The sequence below is a fragment of the Macaca thibetana genome, chromosome 20 (assembly GCF_024542745.1).
Source record: "Macaca thibetana thibetana isolate TM-01 chromosome 20, ASM2454274v1, whole genome shotgun sequence".
In the NCBI taxonomy this organism is placed as follows: domain Eukaryota; kingdom Metazoa; phylum Chordata; class Mammalia; order Primates; family Cercopithecidae; genus Macaca; species Macaca thibetana.
The window spans coordinates 21433194-21458618 of record NC_065597.1 but is presented as its reverse complement, the minus strand read 5'-3'; the positions used below and the strand labels follow the sequence as shown (position 1 = coordinate 21458618).

General features: G+C 42.2%; 1 protein-coding gene across 4 annotated transcripts in view; it reads right to left on the bottom strand.

The window, feature by feature from the left end:
• The window catches only part of WWOX (WW domain containing oxidoreductase), a 1132972-nt gene that overhangs the window by 801708 nt on the left and 305839 nt on the right, over positions 1 to 25425 (bottom strand). For all 4 annotated transcript variants that reach the window (XM_050773210.1, XM_050773209.1, XM_050773212.1 and 1 more), the window contains exon 6: positions 25081 to 25169. In XM_050773210.1, the coding sequence (XP_050629167.1) occupies positions 25081 to 25169 (89 nt within the window). The remainder of the gene's footprint in view (positions 1 to 25080; positions 25170 to 25425) is intronic.

Genomic DNA, 25425 nt, shown 5'->3' with positions numbered 1-25425 from the left:
ACTTTTAATGGTTCCTAAATGTCTGCTAAATTAAACACAAAGGCATCCTGACATTCAGGTCCTTCTGAACAATAGCCCCAACTATACCCCTCTCTCCAGGCAGGCTGAATCATCCACTGCCCCATGGATGAGTATGCCCCTCACTTGATTAGGTCTGGGTCTTTATCCATGCCATTCCCTCTGTCAAATTCCTAATAGTTCTTCAAGGTTTTACTCAAATATTATTTCACTGAAGAATTTTCCTTCTAATCAACACCTTGATTAGCCCTCTTTAAAATCATTACCAATATATAAACACACAATGGCATATTACTCCACATTAAAAATAAACAAACTACTACTAATGGATAGAACAATATGGATGATCTCAAATGCACTGTCCTAGGCAGGGTCACAATGACTCCCAATGCTCCCTGTTTCCTGGTATTCATACTTTTGTGTAATCCCCTTACCTCGAGGGTGGGGTAGACCTAGCAATTTGCTGCTAACCAACAGAATATGGAAAAAAATGATGGACAATTCTTCTGAGATTAGTTTACAAAAAGATGCTGGCTTCTGTATCACTCCTGTTCTTGTTCTCTTGCTTACTCAATCCAGCATAAGCTAATTGCTATGTCATCAACTGCCTCATGGAGACGGCCACATGGCAGGGAACTAAGGCTGGCCTCTGGTCAATACTCAGGAATTATAGCTTTCAGTTTAATGGTCATGAGGAACTGACCTCTGCCAACAGCCATGCATGATGTTAGGTCCTTTTACAGTCAAGCCTTGAGATGATCTTGGCCTCAGCTGACTTATCTCTTTTTTTCCTTTTTTTTTTTTTTTTTTTTTTTTTTTTTTTTTTTTTTTTTTTTTGTGATGGGGCCTTGCTCTTTCACCCAGGCTGGAGTGCAGTGGTGTGACCTCAGCTCTCTGCAACCTCTGCCTCCTATTTTCAAGCTATTCTCCTGCCTCAGCCTCCCAGGTCACTGGGATTACATGCATGTGCCACCATGCCCAACTAATTTTTGTATTTTTAGTACAGACAGGGTTTCACCATGTTGGCCAGGTTGCTCCTGAACTCCTGACCTCAAATAGTCCACCCACCTTGACCTTCCAAAGTGCTGGGATAATAGGAGTGAGCCACTATGCCCAGCCCCCAGCTGACATCTTGACTGCAGCCTAAGAAAGATCCTGAGCCAGAAAGAACCAGCCAAACTGTCCCTAAATTCCTGAGTCACAAAAATACAAAGTAGGAAGAATAATAGTCCCCCAAAGAAGTCCACATCCTAACCCCTACAGCCACTAAACATATTACCTTACATGGTAAAAGATGCTGCAGACTGTGGTCAAGGGTAAGACTCTGTGTGTTAAGCTGTTCTTGAATTGCAATAAAGAAGTAACTGAGGCTGGATAATTTATAATGAAAAGAGATTTAACTGGCTCCGATTCTGCAGGCTGTACAAGAAGCATGTGCTTAGCTTCTGGTGAGGCCTCAGGAGGCTTACAGTCATGGCAGAAGGAAAAAGGGGAGCAGGCAACTAACATGGTGAGGGCAAGAGCAAGAAAGGGAGGAAGGTGCCAGATATCATGTGAACTCGCTCATCACCAAGGGGACGGCCTTAAATCATTCATGAGGGTTTCGCCCCCATGATCCAAATACCTCCCTGCACACCCCCCGCCAACATTAGGGATTATGTTTCAACATGGCATGTGGAGGAGAAAAACATACAAACTCTATCACCTTGAGACAGGGAGCTCATGCTAGATAATCTAGGTGAGCCCAGTGTCATCACAACAGTCCTGAGATCCTTTTCCGATTGTGGCTAGAAGGAGATGGGGCTGCAGGGCTAAGGTCAGAGAGATACAACAGTGCTGGATTTGAAGATGATGTGGGTGACCTTTAGAAGCTGGAAAAGGCAAGGAAAAAGATTCTCCCTGGAGTCTCTAGCAATCAGCAGAGCCATATTGACACCTTAATTTTAGCCCAATGAGACCCAAGACAAACCTTTAACCTACAGAGCTGTCAGATAACAGCTTTGGGTTTTAAGCACGTAAGTTTGTGGTAATTTATTACAACAGCAATGGAAAACTAATAAAGTGAGATAGGATATGTTTGCTGTTTTAAGTCACTAAGTTTTGGGGGTAATTTAGCAGCAACAGACAAATAGTGCATGCATTATGCTATGTGAATGAATCCAAACTCCAAAAGCAACACACAGAATATTTCTGTTTACATAATGTTCCAGAAAAGACAAACAACTAGGGACGGAAAAAAGATCAATGGTTCCCAGGGGCTAGGTGTCAGAGGGAGGTATGACTACAATAGGGCACAGAGGACATTTGGGGGGTGATGGCACTGTTCTATACCTTGACTGTAATGATGGTGGCTCTATGGCTGTGTTTGTCATAATTCATAGTGAAATTTGCCCTATTGTACAGTGCTAGCATAGTGAAATTTGCCCTATTGTACAGTGCTAGCTGTAAAACTCACTTCATTTAATTTTTTTTTTTAAACCAATAGGACTTTCTGTATTTCTGAAAGCACTCATCACATCCTACCTGGAATAAGCCACTGTTTATGTATCTGTGAATAAACTACACCCAGTGGGACTTTAGCAACAGGGTCTCACTCATCTGTTTTTGGAGTGACTTCAAGAGCTACAAGCAGCAGCCTTATAACGTGGCATTAAGAAATCAGAGAGAGGTAAGATGCTTGAGCTTCAGCCCATCTCCAAACTGGCTCTCATCTGTACAGTAGAAAAATTAGCATATTTTAAATCACAGTACTTTGTGTTCCCTGCTTACACACTTATCCCTAGTGCTTACCCGCCTTTCTTGAGTGGTCCACTGAGATGGGACTGACAGAATCCTTCACTTGGTCCCAGATGGCCATCCTACATGTCGAACCCTCCCTACCTCCCAAAGGTGACTCAGGAGACTCTTCCTTTCTCCAGGAATTCTTCCCTTGCTCCTCATCTGCAAATTAGCTGTATCTTCCTCTTCAAAAGTTCTTGCATGCTTTCCCAAGACCTTTTACAAGGTCAGGAAGACAGGCACAACTAAATGACACAAGTTTCTTCAACTTCTTACCAATACATAGCTACATAGGACAGGAGATTGAGCTGTTATCCTAGTTCCCTGTGATGCAGTCTTTCTGCTCCTTAGCTCAGCTAGGTCCAAGTTCTTGTCTCACAACCAGGAAGAATTAGGCATGCAGACACTGGATAATGAGTGGAGTCGAATTTATTAAGTAAAAGGAAAACTCTCAGTGGAGAGGGAACATGGTAGGGGTGGTTCCCCTACCTGAAGGCAGTAAAGTTGCCCCATGTGGCTGGGTATGGGGCCTTATATTAACTCAGAATCGGGAGGACATGTTAATTAGTTTGTGAGCATGCACAGAAGGTTAAAGTGAAGGCAACAATCAAACGTAGGCACCACAGTGTAGGAAACCAGTTAGGGAAGGGCAGGTATATGTGGAATAGGTGAAAGGTGGGGATCAATCAGGAGAGTGTACCAAACAAGAAGACAAGTTCTCAATATGGACTGTAGCTTGGCTTTCAGTCTTTAAACTGTCTTCAACTTGGAAGTGGGGTTTCACCAGGGACACGCTCCTATCTGCCTAGGCATTTGGCTGCCTCCTTCCACTGTCACCTGGACTTTAAGTACCCATTAAGGCACCATATACCAGTCATACCAACTTGAGCAGGGCCAGGGAACTTGGCTTCCAATTCTCCTTGGGATATGTCCATTCCTACATTACTTAACACTTTCTACCATCAGCCATAATCTGTATGGGTAAATGTTATCTCTACAGTAGACAGTAATCAATGTCCATAGGAAGTGCATGTTTGCCCAGAGTCAAGATGTGGTGACAAGTAAACCTTTTGTACGCATCAGGATGGATACATCTGAATCAGTGCTATTTTCCTTATGGCATTTGGTCTACAGGACATCAAATAGCCATGTTTCACAATACATCACTGAAGCGGGAGGGAAAAAGTTGATGTGGTTCTAGTTGATCAAGAAAGAGTCATTTATGCTGTGGAGACAAGACCAGCCCATTAGGACTCAAGGAACCCAAGAATGAGACCTACCATTTCAAACCTGAGATGAGAAAGATGCTTTAAAAAGTCTAGGAGCAGTACTAGCCACTACCATGGGGTTGAGTTACAGAGAAGATATGTAAGTGAAATTGTTAACATGCTCCCCCAAAGTGAGGCAAGATTTTGCAGGTTAAATAAACACTCTTCAGAATGTAACATAATTATGGCTTTGGGGGATTCCATTTCAGACACAGCAAAGGAATGAGCTGAGTGGAATGTTATGTAAAGGGAAATACTTTCCAATCCCTCCTGGAAGCAGAATGTCACACTATCTGGGGCATTTCTCAACTAAGCTGCAAGAATTCATACTATCTGGAAATACTCTAAAATTCAATAGAAAGGGCCTAAGGACCCACAGACTTCTAAGAAACTTCTTAGTCTTTGCTGGCGTTCAGCTGTCTTTTCTCCCAGAAAAGGGAGAAAAATACTGTAGAATTCTAAGTTCGACCCCTGCTTAAACAGCTAGAGGTAGTTTTCTGAAATCATGGATGGCAGCATACACTGAACATAGCAATTCCCTTCAACAGCTACCTCAGTCCAGGTAAGGTCAAATCTACTTCAGCAATCCACCAAGGCCACAGCTGCCCAAAATGCAGCATGTGTGCCACTAGCAAAATTCAAGATGATTTTAGGTAGCATCCAAGGAGTTTAAAAAAAAATTATTCATATCCGGCCAGGCGCAGGGGCTCATGCCTGTAATCCCAGCACTTTGGGAGGCTGAGGCGGGTGGATCACTTGAGGTCAGGAGTTGGAGACCAGCTTAGCCAACATAGTGAAACCCCGTCTCTACTAAAAATACAAAAACTAACCAGGCGTGATGGCACACGACCGTAATCCCAGCTACTCGGGAGGCTGAGGCAGGAGAATCGCTTGAACCCGGGAGGCGGAGCTTGCAGTGAGCCAAGATCGCGCCACTGCACTCCAGCCTGGGAGACAGAGTGAGACTCCATCTCAAAAAAATATATATATATTATTTATATACCAGCACTTTGGGAGGCCAAGACAGGCAAATCATGAGGTCAGGAGCTTGAGACCATCCTCGCCAACATGGTGAAACCATCTCTACTAAAATACAAAAAATTAGCTGGGCGTGGTGGCACATGCTTATAGTCCCAGCTACTCAGTAGGCTAAGGCAGGGGAATCACTTGAACCTGGGAGGTGGAGGTTACAGTGAGCCGAGATCGCGCCACTGCACTCCAGCCTGGTGACAGAGCAAGACTCTGTCTCAAAAAATATATATATATATATATATATATATATATATTTATATGCTGTAATGTAATGGAAATTATATCATCATCCTCTCAAAATCAATTTCTCAAATATTCCTGTAAAGGATTTCTTAAAATTGGTACCAATAAACATTAAATAATAGTAAACTGATGCAGTGATTTTGCAAAAATGACCATATAATTGGCTTAAGTTTGAGAAAGCGACACTGAAAGATACGCAATACGAAGTGCATCTTTTAGAAAGAACGGACAAACATGAGCGATCTTCTTTCACCTGAGACACCCTCAGAAAATGTTAGTCATTCTATTGAGAGAATGAGAAACTTGAATCCCAGTTAAAGAGTATCTTTTGTGTGATATGTTCATAACAGAATTCTTTTGTTTAGTGCAATTCTCGCAGGTAAGAGAGGTATGTGACAGATAAGATGGCATGACAAGGAAAACTCACTTTGTCACCTGTGTCTGTCTCTCATTATGTGTGTGGCCCTGAGGAAGGTGAATAAACCCCTCTGAGCCACAGCTGCGTCCGCTGTACGAGGGAATGATAATGTCCACCTTGTTTGACAGCCACAAGAATTAGAGAAAATATATAAAAAGCCTAGCATCAGCCTTGACAGAGATGGTGCCTAAAAGAGGGTATTTCCTTTTTCCTCAAATGCTCATTCCACTTTGGGGATATGGTATCCACCAATAATTGACAAATAAAAAAAACATATACATTGTCTTCCACATTTATAAGATACTTATGTATTATTTCTGTTGCCCTTATTCAATATCCCTGGTAGAGAATGTCCTGAATAAATATTCAAGGAAAGAGAGCAAATAAAACAAGAGAAATATCAACACAAAAAATCAATATCAGCTTGGGTGGCCAATGACCATCAGCTGTGCTTCTAAATTTGAAAGGACCTTCACATGTCGAGAATTTGACAGACACCATCAAGTATTAAAATAATAATTAACTGGGAGTGGATTCTGCTGTCAAGATAACCTAGCCACATTTAATTAATTTTTTTTTATTTCAGTTGGAATAGAGAAAATAATCCAAAACAATTACCCAGAGTGGAGTGCAGCACTGGCTGTGTCCCCTGGAGACCACCAGGAATTTTTCATTTCATGCACCATTTGCAACCTCTTAGAGTGAATTCCAGAACATCAGTACATACACTTAACAGAAAATGGAAATACTCTTGTTTTTGCCATTTCCTTAAATTTTTGCCTCATGTCCATTACCTTGATTATATTTTCCTATCCCATCATCAGCAGTCCCAACAGCAAAATCTCAACCTCACTGATTCTAAAAGGGGGGAAATGTAAAATAGAAGTCCATCCACATGCTCTCCAAGATGGTTTTCTAGGGAAAATGCATCCGTTTGATAATTGTGCCCCAACGGCACTTAGTGCAATGGGCATGATATCTGCCATGCAGGTCTGATTTCTTGGTGTTGCAGTTCTGGTTGTTTTTAAATTTTTCTCCTGCCCTTTACATTCAGCACTTCATTGCCCTGTGTTCCGGCTTCCTGGGGACATTTAATAAAATGGACAATCAACTGTAAGTGCAATAAGGATGGGGGCTGGTGGGGAAAGTAAGAAAAAGTAACTTCAACTACACTCATGACCTACTAGCCTCACTTGAACATAGTGCCCTTGGATGGAAAAGATGTAAATTAACCCAAGTCTCTCTTGGCAAATTCCCATTTGTTCATCTAATAAATGTATCATAGTCTCGTCCTAAAGAAATTCAATAGTGATATGAAAGACATTTGACAGGCCAGAGTAGAATTTAGCAAACTCCACAAGAGAAAGTGACTATGATTCATACAAATAGAAGAAGGGAAACAGCTAGCAGATGAGGAAGGTCAGGGTGGCATTATTTAAACAGGGAATTGGTTCTTTCTGTGACCCTCAGCTTCTCATGCCCAAAATGGATTACGTCTTAATAATGGGCCCAAAACCCCTGAAGGATAGAGATGGTATCTGAAGTCATCCTGTGCTCTCACACCTAGGATCATGCTTGGCATACAACAGAATTTTGTTGAATTACAAAATCCCCCCAAAATAGCAAGATACCACTGGCGAAATCTCCCTGCATCTTTGATCATACTAAGTTCACAGTTGTCTCTTTAAAACACTGCATACAATCAGTACTTTTTTAAAAAAAACCCCGAGTCCCTCCCTCTGTTAACATTATCCACAACACAGTCATTTAGGTACCATTTGCTTAATTTAAGGACCATCTGTGTTTACAAAATTACACTGGAAACTAACTCATCTATACTTCTTAGCTTAGCCTCGCCCTTTGCAAAAACTTCTGCTAAGTGGGGTTGCTCTTCTGATTTTAGGTTTTAAAAAACGAATATATGTTAAGATAATAGACTATTTATCTTGGTGAACTGTGGGAAACTCTGCTTTGTGGTTCACAGAGGTCATGCAATTAGGTTGATCCGCAGTGCGAGTAATTAAGTGAAGGTCCACGCAGCCTTCAAACACATCCATGGCTAAGTAGTGAAAAGTATCCAGGAAACTTGAGTGAACGGCTAGAGCTGGCAGTAAATTACTTGACAATGCCTAGGCAGAACGCATTTACTCTCAGAACTGAAAACTTTGCCTTTGACTATGCTTTCCTTGTGGGAGAATCTGGGTAGCCTCCATGCCAAGCAGTGCCTCATCCAGGGCCTGGCACAGGGGGATGACTGGTATTTGTCAACAGCGCTTCTATTAAAATAATATCTGGGCCTCCTGAATACATAAAACGCATCCCTCAAAGCATTTTACTCACTTGCTAAGTGAGGAAAATAAAGGCAATAAACAAATAACGAGTCTTCCTGAAAACACATTAGCATTGCTACAAATTAACATTACATTTTGTAGGCATAAAGCAATACTAAGCAGCATTACAAGCCATTATTTATGAACTTCTGCAGTATCATGGATGCATAAATTCTGCAGAAAAATCATGGGAAGGGAACATTAATTTTTTAATAAATTTATAGAATAGTTTTAAGTACCAGGTGATATCATTCACATCGTGCAAAAAGAGTTTATTTCAATACACTTTATACAGTTTTAATGCAGGTAGGGGGCTTAAATAGGTGGTGGCAGAGGTGAACTTACATGAACAGTAAGAAAAAAATTGTTTGGGGAATGTGCTTAAACACACGGTCAAGTCACTCAAACCATAAAACATCTCATGCATTTTGTACATTTCCCTTGCCTATGACGACTCCTTCCTCTGTTTTGCCTAGAGATATATGGAGCTGTAATAGAGTTCAGAAGCCCCGGACAGCTGTGTGCTGCCATTCAGACCTGAAAGATTCCATGTTATGATAAAAATTAATGTACTCTGACATCCTCTGGGACTTTCTGGGCCCTGGGAATAGCTAATGAAGAAATACAACCTTGCTGGAGAATGGCACTTGGCTCCGGAGTTGAGGATTAATTCACATGTGGTAGTGGTGTGGTCCCCCTGTCACCAGCTGCACAGCAACCAGACCCCAGGGCCAATGGGAGCCAGTGCTGATTGGTTAGAATTATTTCCCAGGTCAGGAGAGGACAAATAAGCAAAACGCTTTACAAAATAATTGAGCCCAACTTAGATTCAGCCTGTCACTTCTTAAACCAAAAATGAGTCACGCAACCCCTTGTCTCTTGTTGGCTTTGATCGTGGACCTGTAAGTTTTTCCCCAAGAAAAATGCTTCCTCAGTGACTGTACCAATAACGGGCATGTCCCAGGGAACTCTCCTTCAAGAGGGGCTCAGAAAGGGGGTTGGTGTTGAGCTTGGGGGAAGTACTGAAGCCCCCAATTTCAATGGACCTCCGACCCTACCTTCCAACATGTTTACTGCAACCTCCCACCACCCACGATGTTCACAAATAAGGTCTAATCACAATAATGTTCATAGCAGCATCATTTATAGTAGCCAAAATGTAGGAACAACAGAAATATCCACCAACTGACAACCAGATAAACAGATATGGCACATCCACACAATGGAATATTTTTCAGCCATAAAAAGAAATGAAGTACTGATTTTTGCAATAGCACAGACGAACCTCTAGAACGTTATGCTAAGTGAAAGCCCGTCACAAAAGACCACGTGTTGTCTCATTCCACTCATATGAAACGTCCAGAATAGGCAAACAGGTAGAGATAGAAAGCAGACTGGTGATTGCCTTGGGGCTGGAGGAAGTAGGGATGGAAAATAACTGCTAATTGTCATGGGATTTCTTTTTGGGTTGAAATTGTTCTGGAATTCAAAAGTGGTAATGTGATGTAACTTCATGAATGTAGTAAATATCACTGAATTGTACAGCTTAAAATAATCAATTTTGGCTGGGCACAGTGGCTCATACCTGTAATCCCAGCACTTTGGGAGGCCGAGGCGGGCGGATCTAGAGGTGAGGAGTTTAACAGCAGCCTAACGAACATGGTGAAACCCCGTCTCTACTAAAAATACAAAAATTAGCCCGGCATGGTGGCAGGTGCCTGTAATCCCAGCTACTCAGTAGGCTGAGGCAGGAGAATTGCTTGAACCCAGGAGGCAGAGGTTGCAGTAAGCCAAGATCGTGCCATCACACTCCAGCCTGGGTGACAGAGCAAGACTCAGTTCAAAAAAAAAAAAAAAAAAAAAAAAAAAAAAAAAAACCACGGAATTTTATTGTATGTAAATTATGTCTCAATTAAAAAAAAAATCCCTGGTCTCTGAGAAATCTTTCCTGACATTCTCAAAATGCATTAAGTAGCCTTCAGCAGGGTTTCCTCACCCTCTCCCTAAAGCACCCTTAAGGTCTCTCTCCAGATTGTCCCCTAAAACATATACACTCCCACCCTACCAAGACAGGATACAAGACACAGTGAGTTCCATAAAAATAGGCTGCTCTTTTTTTAGACCATCAATGGGCTACACAAAGCTACACAGCTCTAGACCAGAACATTATTTCAGCCTATTAGAATTTTACCATGTCAAGTTGAATTTATTCTCAATATCTGAATTTTGGCTATTATAAGAAATATTAGGTGCAAAATTTTTAAACTTGGTTTTTCTTAAAATATTCAGTCTTTTCCAATTTATTAATTTACTGTCTTCACTAAATGATTAAGGAAAATGTAGAAAAAAGTGTTATTAGAAAAAATATCTTGCAAAAAATTTGAATATTTGAACTATTTCTGCACACACATATTTAACATTTTTCCTACAGAACCTCAATCATTCTCTTCAAAAAAAAAATACAAGGCAGCTGGACATGGCTCATGCCTGTAATCCCAGTATTTTGAGAGGCAGAAGCAGGAGGACTACTTGATTCCAGAAGATGGAGACCAGCCTGGACAACATAAGGAGATCTCGTCTCTACAAAAATAAAAAGTAGCCGGCATGATGGTGCACGTCCTGAGTACTCAGGACGCTGAGTGGATCACTTGAACACAGGAGGCTGAGGCCATAGAAAGCTGTGATCGTATCACTGTACTCCAGCCTGGGTGACAGAGCCAGCCCTACCTCAAAAACAAATAACAAAGTGTTATTCTGATATATGAATTATAGTGTTAATTGAGGGGTAACAGTGTATTCATTGATACAAATTTAATGATCTCTTGGATTTGCTTTAAAAGCAAATGCCCAGTGTACACTCCAGAATAATCCCTTCTTTCCTTCCTCCAGTCCTCCCTTCCCTGTTCCCTTTCTACCTGCTCCCTTCCCCCTTTTCCTCCCTCCCTCCCTCTAACCCTCCTTGGGATGGTGAGAGAAAAACCAAGCTGGATTCATGGGCCAAGTTGGGAAATGTAACTGTAAACCACAGAAACTCAAACGCTTTTTCCAAGTCTTCCTTCTGTCCAGCCATCCATCCATCCATCCATCCATCCATCCATCCATCCATCCATCCACAATGCAGAACAGTTAAATTAGAATCCTGGGGGTGGCAGCCAGACTGCAGTGTTCAAGGATTCCCAGCTGATTCCACACACAGCCAGGCTGGGGAACCACCTTGTCAGTTTCTCAGGAGTTTTCAGATCTGAGGTGGGAAATCAAGGCACTGCTGGTGCATTCCACTAAGATCCATTTCCCAAGCTGTGTAATTTGTCACCTTATGCATAACTTGTACTTCTGAGGCAACCGGAGACCTTTTTCTCCTTTCTGCTTTTGGTTATCAATTATTGCATAAAGTCAGCTCGAATGTCTTTTTTTTTTTTTTTTTTTTGAGACGGAGTCTCGCTCTGTCCCCAGGCTGGAGTGCAGTGGCCGGATCTCAGCTCACTGCAAGCTCCGCCTCCCGGGTTCACGCCATTCTGCTGCCTCAGCCTCCCGAGTAGCTGGGACTACAGGCGCCCGCCACCTCGCCCGGCTGGTTTTTTGTATTTTTTTTAGTAGAGACAGGGTTTCACCGTGTTAGCCAGGATGGTCTCGATCTCCTGACCTTGTGATCCGCCTGTCTTGGCCTCCCAAAGTGCTGGGATTACAGGCTTGAGCCACCGCGCCCAGCCTCAAATGTCTTTTTGATGACGACTCAGTGACTGAACTCCAACAGCAGTTTAAGCTTAAAAGTTAAACTGAGGAACTTTACCGCTAATTAAGAGGTCCTGTTTATGTTTTGCTGAACGACAAGGTATGGAATAGATTCTTCAAAAATGAAGAAAAGAAAGGACTCGCAGTATTAAAAACACAGTGCAGTGACAAGTAGCTCAACTAAAAATATAATCTTCCTTGGGGATTTTCAGCCGGCTGCCACAGTGTAGCACCGCTGATTTATTCAAATGTATATTCAAGTTTTTAGGCTGACAAGAATTAGCTTCTCAACAATTTACTGGGAAAAGATGGTTCCCATGTTATTAAAATGTGATTTCAGTGTGGTTTCGGCACAACTTCTCAACATGTCAATTATGTAAGTGTAGATTCCAAAGTGACAATGAGGGTGGTTAGGATGCTAAGAGGAGAAAAACCAAGCTGGATTCATGGGCCAAGTTGGGAAATATAATTGTAAACCACAGAAACTCAAACGCTTTTTCCAAGTCTTACATAAATCGAGAGTTCCCTGAGAGTAACTAAATGTTCAAACCCTGACGCCAGGGATTTGCTGCACTGATATCTGTGTGGGTGGTCTCACTGCGGGTCAAAGAGCAGGCTTGACAGACTGGGCTCAGAGGTGTCGCTCCCTGTTCAACCCAAGCAATGCCAGGTTGGCTTGGTCCCATGATCCATGACCACTCCAGGCAAGCCCTTACTCTTAACAGAAGCCCTCACTCTTAAGGTTCATAGATTCCTTGCAAGAAAACCTTTGGGTTATGTGCCTAAAATAACTATTGTTATAACTATGATTACATATAACTATGATTACTTTAAAAGTTGTTTCCCAAGATCTATAAATGTACAGCCTCCATGCCACCCAAAGAGGCATCAATTCAAGATCATATTGCCGAGAATCTGTATCTTAAAAGTTCAGTTCACCCAAGGGTACTATGCGTCGCCATTTTTGTTCTTCCCTCTTCTTCAGTTCCATCCTTCCTCTCTTCCATCCTTCTATCCATCTAGCCAGCCAGCGACCCATCCCCTTCCTTCTACTAGAAGGCAGTAAATGTAATAATTGCAAACGATGATAAAGATGATGACAATGATGGTTAAAATTTTAAGTGCACGGGTTAAAACTTACTAAGTGCTCATTAAGTATCAGGTACTATGCTTTATAAACATGTTACTGAATCCTCTCAACAACCCAGAGTGGTGTTACTCTCCTTTCCCATCTTTGCTGATGAAAGTGAGAATTAGATCAAGGACAGAGCGAAACTCCATCTCAAAAAAAAAAAAAGAAAAAGAAAATAAAAAGAAAAGAAAAAGTAAGTTGTGGCACAGATATTCCAAGCTAAGACCAAGATGTGTTAGCCAGTTTCTGCTCGTCTGGGTCTCAGTTTAATGAAGTAAAATAAATATAGAAAAAAGCATCCCCAAAGTATTCCATGTACAATGATTGGGTGTGTTGCTGATGGTCCCAAAACTCATCAATTCAACTGTGGTGCCCAGATAAGAGCAGACACAAGCAAGGGTCTGTAGAGGACAAGACACAAGCAATCCATGAATCCAGCTTGCTTTTTCTCCTCTTGCCATCCTAACCACTCTCATTGTCACTTTGGAATCTATACTTACATAATTGACATGATTGACATGATGATTGACATGATGATGGACAAGTGGGAGAGGAGCCACACAAGCAAAGTCTCAGAGTTAGGATCCACAACATGAGGAGCTAAGTAGAGAGGCCCGGGATGGGGAAGACATGGCCACAGGTGACAGAGGAGAAGGGATCAGATTCCGAAGGCCCGGGTGGGCCACAGCAGGAAGTGTAGCTATGTGCAGGTCACACAGCAGGACACTGCCAAACAGGACAGGGTCAGGGCTGGGTTTGCATTTGACAGTGATCACGCCATCAATTTGGAGGTGTAAAAAGCAAAACGACCCCTTGATCATCTTCTGTCTACTTGATAAGCATCATTTTGAAGACAAATAGAAAGAAGGGGGAAATGGACAGTGACATATGCAGTAAATGTATAAAGATGACACAAATGAGAGTCAACAGCTGCCGTTTCAGCTTAAACGGACTCCGTGAAGAAGCACCCTCTTGAATGGGTGGAAAATAGTCTCAGTACCTTAACTGAGGGGATGAGAATCTCTTCTGAGTTTAACCTCCTTTACACATATTTCAGCAAAACGATTTCCCTTTGGTGATAGAAAATTGGCTGAAAGGCCAGGAACGGTGGCTCACGCCTGTAATCCCAGCACTTTGGGAGGTCGAGGTGGGTGGATCGCCTGAGGTCAGGAGTTGGAGACCAGCCTGGCATGGTGAAACTCATCTACTAAAAATACAAATTAGCCGGGCATGGTGGCACATGCCTGTAATCCAGCTACTTGGGAGGCTGAGGCAGGAGAATTGCTTCAACTCGGGAGGTAGAGGTTGCAGTGAGCCAAGATTGCACGACTGCACTCCAGCCTGGGTGACACAGTGAGACTCCATCTCAAAAAAAAAAAATAAAAAACAAAAAAAAAGAAAAAAAAGAAAAGAAAAAGGAAAATTCACTGAAAGAAGCATCTCCTCCAACCTTGAACTGACCTTTGTAATTGTCCCACTAGGCAGCGGCTGTCCATCATCTATTTTACTCATGGGACAAATCTCCTTTAGAAACAATGTGTTCTACATGGTACATTTCCCAAATGAGACACACGATTCTCCAAGCTACTATCTAAGCTGAGTTCAACAGAAGAAGAGATTTTGGACTAAGTTCTAGCCTTACTATGTACCAGCTAGCATGAACTTGGTTGAAGTTCTTAATTTCTTAATTTGTAAAATGTGGTTAATCATTGTACCAGACTGAACCATTAAACACTACCATTCTTCTGCCATTTTTTAACCCACCCTTTGAGTCCTTATAACGATAAAATGGAATGGTATATAAGTGCTTAGCAGTACATGACACATGATAAATAGCTGATAAATATTAGCAATGATTATCATCATTACATGGTTCCATACTCCAATTAGGGCTTCAGTATCTTCATTATTTAAACAGTACTTAGTTACTTTATTGACCTGCTTCCCCGTATGGTAGTATTTCCAAAGCTCAGCAAAGCACATTGTTCCACTCAAACTCTTTCCTCTTCTCTCAGCCCTTAAATATCATGGGGGAGTTTCTTCAAATAATTCAAATTAGGCACACAACATCGACTCTCAACACTTAATTACCTTGACCAAACCTAACATAACCCATTTTCTAAGAAAAACGGAATATATTTCTCATGATGAAAAAGGGTGCTATTAAAATGAGTTTCACTTCAAGGGTCTGTGGGCTACTGTCCAACGAGTAGTAAACCACAGCGGCCAGGCCAGATACCAAATCCAAGCCACTTCCTGTTCTTTGTAAATAAAGTTTTATTCAGACACAGCCACACCCAGTTACTTCTGTGTTGTCTCAGGTTACTTTTATATTACAATAGTCTCGTGTAACACTCAACAATGTATTCAACAATGATAGTTGCCACAAAGACCGTCTGGCTGATAAGAGCAAAAATATTTACTATCTGATTCTTTGCAGAAAAACTTTGCCGATGAATGTCTAGTCCAGTGCTTTACATAATCATTATTTAACACCAGCAATAATTAACATTCTTTTCTATAGCTAAAGGCAGGACACCAGCTTGCATATGCACTGGTGGGACTGTGAGGAGTAGGAAAAGACAACCACGGGGTAATTTTTATCTACCCTCCAAAGCGTGGTTTTTCCTCTTTCTCGAAGGGAAGGTTTTTCGTCTTCAATTTCCCTATATCAGTTTGATTTCATGAAACATGATAGTGATAGTTAAACCTAAGATTCTGTTGGGAAATCAAAAATGTTTATTCTGTGAACATTGGTGTGGTTAATTCAACACATTTTCATTTATGTCTTGGCAGTGATAACTTTTAATATGGCAAAAGGGCTCACTGAGATTTTTTTTTTCCCAACAAATGTCATGCTAAGTGACCCCTAATTAATGTAATAATTATTCTCTCCATCAGGGGTGGGGTTTTGAAGGTTGGCATCATAAAAAGTTATCAAAAAACTGCTAAGCATCACAACTGCTGCAAGAAAGAAATAAGGTACAGGAGATATGAGAAGGCATAAGCTTTATTTCCAATGTCTAGCCAAGTTCCTGGCACTGTTGTGAGTGCTGAATAAATGATGAGGCGAGGGAAAAAAAAGTTTTTAAGGAGGGGAGAAAGGAAGCAGATGAAGTGGTCTGGTGTGCCACCGTGCTTAAGGATTCCTAGTATTTGCAGTGTGTGCTGGTGTACCTCACTTATCCATAGCAGGCTGCTTTTACAGCAACTCATCTGAAAAAGATGCCTAAAATCAAGAGGAACAGACATAGTCATGTCAAACAAAATGGAATCTAAGCACTTACTCCAAAAGAAAACTGTGAAGCATCCTCGGGTCCATGGTTTTCCATCAGTGTAAATCAAGAATAACAAAAGAGCAGAAAAAAAAATACTCAGTAGAGTAATGAAGTACTTTATGATCCTCAGTGGAACATCACTACAGTAACAATAAATTCTCTTGGCTCTTGTCGCCCTAGAGCTTGCAGGCAATGTGAAGTTCATTTCCCTTCTTCTCTTGGTTGCCAGGCATTGCAGAGATCATTCCTGGACCCAATTTTTCTTTCTTACTTCTCTTCCCTCTTTCTTCCCTTCTCTTTCTTTTTCCTTTTCAAGATAGGTTCTGGCTCTGTTGCCCAGGCTGAAGTGCAGTAGCATGATCACGGTACCCTCCACCACGCTGGCTCAAGTGATCCTTCCTGCTCAGCCTCCCAAGCACCTGGGACTACAGGCATGCACCACCACACCCAACTAATTTCTGTAATTTTTGTAGACAGAAGGTTTTGCCAAGTTACCGAGGCTGGTCTCAAACTCCTGAGCTCAAGCAACCTGCCTGCCTTGGTCTCCCAAAGTGCTGGGATAACAGGCATGAGCCACCACATCTGTCGTCTCATTTTAAACTATTGTGAAAGCCCTTATGAGACCCACACTTCCTCTCTGAGCACATCTATCCCCTTTTCCTGTTTAATTAGCTTTCTTATTTCTATCTTAAGCTCTATATATTCTCGGAAACCTTTCTTAGATCATTTTAGGATCAACATGAGAAACAAATGCATATTACCAATAGTCCCAGGCTCCATAAAGTGAGATGTGTCTGGTAATTTCATGCATTCTGGCTATTTTCAATAATCAACAACCTGCAAAGCACTGTGCAAATCAACATTACACAGACTCGGAAAGTGAGGCTGAGATTTTCAGTAGTTTGCCCAAAGCGACACAGCCATTAAGTGGTAGAGCTGAAAGTTTCAGTTGACCCCCAACACCCATGTTCTTTACAGTACTCCAGGACATATAGGTCCTTGCCCAGGACCTATACGATGGCCCCCAGCCAATCCGGCCCATTGTCTGTTTTGTAAAGTTTTATTGGAACACTGCCATGATCATCCATTTGCATGCTATCTATGGCTGCTTTCAGGCTACCATGGCAGAAGCAAGCAGTTGCATTAGAGATCTTAATAGCTTGAAAATTCTAAAATGTTTACTCTCTGGCCTCTTACAAAAAGTTTACCTACCTCTGCCCTGTATGGTCCTACTTTGATGTTTTGGGAAAGAGAGTGTATCATCTATTTCAGAAATATTTTTCAAAGTATTATATAAAAAGATTGAATGCTGAAAAAGTTTCAGAAGGCAAAAATTTACTTAGGAGGGAAGCATGCTTCTTCCCTGATGTTTCTAGATACACTAAGTATTTCACAGCATGATTTCTTAATGCCTTAGGATGGAAAACGTATGGGACACAAAAAATTTAACTTGTAGGCTTTTCAAAATTTTCCTTAAAAAATCATAATTAAGAGCTAGATTTAGAGCATTCATTACAGCAAAAAACTGCCTTTGTTTTTCTTTTCTTTGGGTTTTCATACTGTGTAGAGAAGCAAAGCAACGTGATCTTCTGTTAGGCAAACCAAAAATGGATTTCTCATGTTGAGCCAAGAGTAATGCAGATATGTTGGCTAAAACATTATTCTTAAAACTGAGCTAGGGAGAAAAAGAAAGATTAATATGTAATTTACACGTTGGTCTTCAGGGTAATTTATCCCACAAAATTTGGAATTTATTTATAATTTATAGCCCACCCACTTCCATAGATGGATTTCACACAGCAAAATTTGGAATATGAATCCAAGAATATCATATCTGGGATTAGTAGATTCAACTTCTGAAAGTAATTTAGCAGTAAATGAAAATAAATAACCTTGTTAAAGATTTTTTTTTCCTCTCAAATGTTTAAGAAGTAAAGCAAGGATAGAAAACCGTTATTTTAACCTTTTTTTAAATCAAAAAAACACCACTGTTCTATATTATCTTCCAAGTGAGACACAGCTTAAGTATAATTTCTTTAAATTATACTGGAGACAGAAAGTTCAGAAGAGACATAAAAATCCATGATCAAAAATGCAGTTCTAAAAACGTTTGGACTTGGGTATTTTAATATGAATTTCTTATCAATTCCAAGAAGAATCAAAACCATTGGTCAGTATTATACAAGCTGACCGGTAACTGAAAACTAAGTAATAAATATCTCAGGGGATGTCACCAACTTTTTAAGTTCCAGGACTGCAATTCAGTTGTCTATTTTATCAGGCACATATGGAACTATAAACCATTTTTTGAAAAATTTTGTAATACACAGACAGGGTCTCACGATGTTGCCCAGGCTGGTCTCACATTTCTGAGCTCAAGCAATCCTCCCACCTTGGCCTCCCATAGTGTTGGGATTATAGGCATGAACCACTGTGCCCAGCCATAAACCATTTTTTGAAGAAGAAAAAGTATTACAGATTACTTCTCTCTAGGAGCTGTTAACTCTTCTAGGCCCTGTTGAAAATATGAACTTTTCAGTAAACTAAGCAGCTACCACTAGGAAGGAAAATGTGCAAAGCCACCATGAAAACATACTGTTGTTTATCAGTCCATTACACAAAACCCCAATATTTGGTCTGAGTGATTAGAAAGGGACCCAGCTCTTCATACTCCTATGGACACCACTGCTGCCAGGCAGTGGGAAGTCTGGCTCCTCTCCAGGGATGCAGTTTAAACAAAAATATCCCTCCCAAGCCAGTTTGGGTGGAACTTACCACAGGCTTTGGTTTGGAACTTTCCAGTAATGCCCAAAATAATTCGACCCGAGACACACTGGCCAATGACCGCCGCTAACTCTAAGGAGAACTATCTGGAAGGAGGCTGAGGCTTCCTGGGCTGACCACCCAGAAAACTGAGTAGAGAGTAACAGAATCAATGAATGAAAACAGGAGTGGGTAAACAGAGAGTGGACAGAGGAGTGAGGAGGTCAGGACGTGCCGGGCCTGAAGAAAACTGGCTTTGGCGATCGGGCCTGTGTGTCCTCTTGGACGATTACACCACTGCCTCTGAAGTATTCTTACGAAAACATTAAACACCAAGTTGATTGAGTCTCTTGAGTTATCTACCCTTTCACAGGAAACTCAGGAGACAGAAGAGTATGTTACAAGATACCACAGAGATAGAATCATCAAAGTACAAACTGCAGAAATCTCTAGAGCAGAGGTTTCCAAATGTTTTGGCACCAGGGCCTGGTTTTCTGGAAGACAATTTTTCCGCAGACTCACAGGAGTGCGGTGGTTTTGAGACAATTCAAGCACATGACATTTATTGTGTACTTTATTTCTACTATTATTATGTTGTAATATATACTGAAATAGTTATCTAACTCACCATCATGTACAATCAGTGGGAGCCCTGAGCTTGTTTTCCTGGAACTAGATGATCCCATCTTGAAGGTGATGGGAGACAGTGACAGATCATCAGGCATTAGATTCTCATAAGGAGCACGCAACGCAGATCCCTCGCATGTGCAGCTCACAATAGGCTTCGTGCTCCTATGAGACTAATGCTGTTGCTGACCTGACAGGAGGCGGAGCTGAGGCAGTAATGAGAGTCACAGAGAGTGGCTCTAAGCACAGATGCAGCTTCATTTGCTCGCCCACCACTTACTCCCTGCCATGCCACCCAGTTCCTAACAGGCCACGGTTCCGCTATTGGTTTGTGGCCTAGAGGTCGGGGACCCCTGCTCTAGAGAACACCCTGGTCCCTTAAATATGTTGCATTAAAAGAAATACTTTTAAGGAAAACAAAAAGAAGAGAAAACCTGAAGATTAAAAATGCATCGACCTTATTTGAATCCTGATTCAAACAAACTAAACTAAGAGAAAGACGGAGGCAGGAAAAGAGGAGGGACAATAGAAATATTTGTTTTACATTGTTTTTTAGCCACTAAATTTTGGAGCCATTTGAGACAGAGTCTCACTCTGTCCCCCAGGCTGGAGGACAGTGGCACGATCTCGGTTCACTGCAACCTCTGCCCACCCCAGAGTTCATCCAATCCCCGTGCCTCAGTAGCTGGGACTTCAGGTATGCATCACCATGCCCGGCTAATTTTTCTGTTTTTAGTACAGGTGGGGTTTCACCCATGTTGGCCAGGTCGGTCTCGAACTCCTGGCCTCAAGCGATCCACCCGCCGCAGCCTCCCCAAGCGCTGGGATTACACAGGTGAGCCACCGTGCCCAGCCGGAGTAATTTCTTACACGGTAATACATAACCAATACAGAAACCCACACTGAAAATTCTATGACTGAAGTGTGAGAAGTAACAAAAAGTCATTTTGCATTCAGACAGATTTGGGTTCAAATTCTGGATCTTCTACTTGCTCAAGTTGACAAAGTGTCTTGAGCTCTCTGCACTGCAACCTAGTAATTTGTAAAGTAGGGATAATCATGGTTAAGCATCCAGAATTCTTACAACAAATTAAAGACAGAATACATGTATATAAGAGCTTAGTACATTGCCTTGCACAAAACTAACAAGTTGGCTAGCAGCTATTGTTTACACAATCATGGTTATGGTTAGGAGGGCTCCCTCTACAATAGCCTCCTTTGCACCCTCTCCTCCCAGCACCCAGAATAAAAAGAAGATATCTAGGAACAGGCTGATCCCCATCTCCTGCAGAAGGCAGATGGAGGATGGTTCCACAGTACAATGAGCCACTCTTCTCACCCGTGTTTGTACGAAGCATCTGTTTCTACCTTTTTTGCTCTAAGACTACACAATATGCTGCCTATCCCAGTGTGGAGAAACACTTGAGCTGGAGCATGGACCGAGGGAGTACACACAGGAACTCAGAGCCTGATAATACTCTGGTGTGATCGCATACAGGCTTTGAAACGGTATATTAAATAAGAGCACCCACATGGAATTTAAATTTAAGGGTTTTTTTTTTTTTCCTCTCCACAATGCAACGGCACGAAAAGAGATTGGTTCTGAACTGGCAGCCTTTCTTTCATTTGTCATTATGTTTTACACACAAGGAAATTTTAATGTCTGAAGATGGGGGGTGATAAGAATAGAGTTACATGTGTTTCTTTGGCAGCCTAGTCACCAGCACTTAAATTCACTTCTGACAGTTCTCAGAATCGAAAGACCTGCAAGTACTAAACTGTCATCTGCCTGTCCATGAGAGATTTCACTTTGGCAGCATTTCAAAAGTAAAATCTCTCGCTTTCTTTATGCATATTTTCACCACCACTATATTTCTCCAAGCCATGTAAAATCCTGTACTCTCGTGGGACAGACACAAAGAGGTTTGTGCTACAGAGAGCTCTAACAGGAAAATCACCCTTGTTTCTCAACCTAGAAGTATTTTCTAAAAACTGAAAGTCCTGTACTAAAATCTGGGATTAGGGCAAAAATGGGTGAGAGTTTCCTCCAAGATTTTGAGGTGGCTGATTACAAAAGGCACTTCAACTTGATGATTTCCCAACTACTTAACGGTTAAAACCTAATGGTCCAGTTGAGACGTGGAAGACGATCCTATTATGTAACAGTTGGCTCACTTCAGCAAAGCTGCTCGCTTCCAACACGTTCTGACAGAGGAACTGGAGAAAGTCATTCAGTGGCAGTGAATGTGAGATCTCGCATGCTATCAGGGAAAGAACAAGAGGCAGACTGGAGTGAAATACCATGCCTGTCACCCAACCTGCAAAGTGACCCCACAAAAGACCCTCACACTCTCTGGGTCTATTTCTATCACATTCAAAATGAAAAACAGAGCCGGGCACAGTGGCTCATGCCTGTAATTCCAGCAGTTTGGGAGGCCGAGGCAGATGGACCACTTGAAGTCAGGAGTTGACTAGCCAGGCCAACAAGGTGAAACCTCATCTCTACAGAAAATACAAAAATTAGGTGTTTGTGGTGGCATGCACCTGTAATCCCAGCTACTCTGGAGGATGAGGCATGAGAATCGCTTGAACCCGGGGGCCAGAGGTTGCAGTGAACAGAGATTGTACCACTGCACTTCAGCCTGGGCAACAGAGAAAGACCCTGTCTCAAAATATAAATAAAAAATAAAAGGAAAGACAGTACAATATGGTGGTCAAGTTGGAGCCCTGGAGAAGCTAAATCAGCCCCTCTAACTACATCCCACATGCCTTGGATAAATTATATATCCTCTCTAGCCTCACTTTCCTTATCTGTATAGTAGAGATATTAATAGCATCTACTCCCAAGGATTGCTTTGAGAACTGAATCACAACATACATGCAAAGTATTTTCCATGTATGGCTCATCATCAGCCCTCAGTAAATGAGCTGCTACCTCTGCTGTTCTTGTTATCATCATTCCCTCCCAAACCACCACAGACAGATGAGTTTGAGGAGTCAGCCGTCCATCATAGCTGACAACTGAGGTGATAGCTTGTGTGGGGTTACTGTGGCTTCCAGGACCACCACTCTCTTCCCAGAGCCCAGAAGAATGCCTGGGGCTTTAGAGGTGCTCCTGAAATGTGTGTGAAGTGAAGGAGCAGGTGGATAAATGAATGATGAAGCAATCAGTGAACAAATGTCTTGAACGCTAGTATTACAGCCTGTTGAGGTGCCTCTTGATAGTTCTGGCAAGGGGTGGCAGCTGCTAACAGCCAAGCACTGCAAAGGACACAAACAGGAAGTCCCTCTCAGATCTGGCTGGCTGGGGGATGTCATTTCACTGTTACTACAAGACACCTTGGGGTCTGCACTTAGGGGATGTTGCAACTCTCACTAAGACTCTGACTCTAATGTAGACCTCAAGGACTTGGGACAGTTGCTAACTCCAGCAACAGCCTTAGAGAGTCAACTTTTTTTTTTGAAACAGAATTTTGCTCTTGTCACCCAGGCTAGACAGCACGGTTCAACCTCGGCTCACTGCAACCTCCACCTCCTGGGTTCAAGCAATTCTCCTGCCTCAGCCTCCCAAGTAGCTGGCATTATAAGCATGTGCCTCCACGCCCGGCTAATTTTGTATTTTTAGTAGAGATGGGGTTTCATCATGTTGCCTAGGCTGGTCTCGAACTCCTGACCTCAGGTGATCCACCCACCTCGGCCTCTCAAAATGCTAAGATTACAGGCGTAAGCCACCACAACAGGTTGAATACAAACTTTTTTTTTTTTTTTTTTTTTGAGAGAGAGCCTCACTCTGTCACCAGGCTGGAGTGCAGTGGCGCCATGTTGGCTCACTGCAACCTCTGACTCCCAGGTTCAAGCGATTCTCCTGCCTTAGCCTCCCAAGTAGCTAGGACTAAAGGTGTGCACCACTACACCCAGCTAACTTGTTTTATCTTTAGTACAGAAGGGGTTTCACCATGTTGGCCAGGATGGTCTTGATCTCTTGACCTCGTGATCCTCCCGCCTTGGCCTGCTAAAGTGCTGGGATAACAGGCACGAGACACTGGACCCAGCTGAGAGCAAACTTTTTAAGTCTAACAAAGTAGAGTGGCTGGGCGTGGTGGCTCATGTCTGTAATCCCAGCACTTTGGGAGGTCGAGGCGGGTGGATCACCTGAGGTCCGGAGTTCAAGACCAGTCTGACCAATATAGTGAAACCCTATCTCTACTAAAAATACAAAAATTAGCAGGCCATGGTGGCAGGCACCTGTAGTCCCAGCCACTCAGGAGGCTGGGACAGGAAAATCGCTTGAGCCCGGAGCGAGATGTTGCAGTGAGGCGAGATCGTGTCCAACCTGGGTGACAGAGCGATGCAAAGAGGATTGGATACTAGACAAAAGCGTGGGGTCAGCTCCCCACAGGGCCATTTGAATATCTGGTTTAAGATCCCTTCCCTCACATCCTTCATCTGCTTGGAACACTGCAGAACTAACGTTCCCAACAGAGCCTAGCAAAGCCAAAGGCAGCTTGTCATTTACGAGAGCTCTCCACGTTCAGTGGCTCTGGTGCCTCTTGTGTAATTATCTTATCCTTGGCACCACCTGTGCTATTATTCACTTAATCCTCATGTTTGAATCAAGTCACTGAAAAAAAACAAATGAAGTTCTTTATTAATGAAATTCAAACCTCTATGTTAAATGAGAAACCAGGATTGCCTGCCCTAAATATGAGTAAATATAAACACTTGGAAACAAAGTATTGTAATTATTGTAGCTTGCCATGATCGCTTTCCTTAGCTCAGGGTTTCAGGGTTTGAGGCCTCCTGTCTGTCTCTCTGTCTCCCCACCCGCTTCCGCTTCTCTCCCTCTCTCCTACAACCTTCTCTGTTAGAAAGGGATGCTAGCATATGATAGCATCAAAATATGCTAGGCCCTAACTAAGGCTTTCTCCAATTGGAATTTTGAAAGACTGAAAATAAAGAAAAAAAAAAAAATGAATGTGAGTCCACGTTTTTTGGAATCACGTCCATGTACCACATCAAATCACCGAAGGTTTTAGAAACTGGAGGTCTTTTGGGTGCTTGGATTGTAAACATCCCAGCCATACTAGATAACTGAATTTACTTGGTCCTGAATAGAATTAAAATATACTCTTACTCGATTCTGAAATGCACTGCAAAAATCTTATAATCAGGATGCATCTTACAATTGCCAAGCTTTTATTAGCCACTTTTACTAGTGCTTTAATAGCGTCTTCTCCTTTTGTATCTGGGAAGCCGTTATTAGATTGATGACACATCTCATAATGAGGGTGACTGTGAGTCAAGAAAATATGGTTCACCTTAACAGGGCCAATATAAATGAGCCTCCGGTTTGGACGCCAAGACAACACAACAGCTTTGCGTTCTCCCAATTGTGTTCATCTGATAAAGACATTACAATAGCAAGAAATTATGATCTATAACCCTCCACTGGAGCACTCACACATTCTTGGCCTTGAATGCTTCAGCAAAATGTTGCACGCTACGGAGCAGAGCGAGGTCCAGGGCCATTGCTTCTACCTTGGCTTTATGCTGGAATGAGAGAAAATAAAAAGAAATGATAAATAACAGCAAGTTTAGTTCATGGTATCAAGTTACAGTAAATGTGTTATGGAACATGTCGGAATTCCCCTGTTTAATATAAGACGCCCAGAGAGAATATAAATCATAGGAATGAATGGAAGAACAGGGCTTTTACTGCCAAGTTCGGGGAGGATGTGAGGCTGGGATTCTGCTAAACCTACAGGCTGTGGGGGCGGAGTGGGGGAGCATGGGTTGTGCTGTGTTT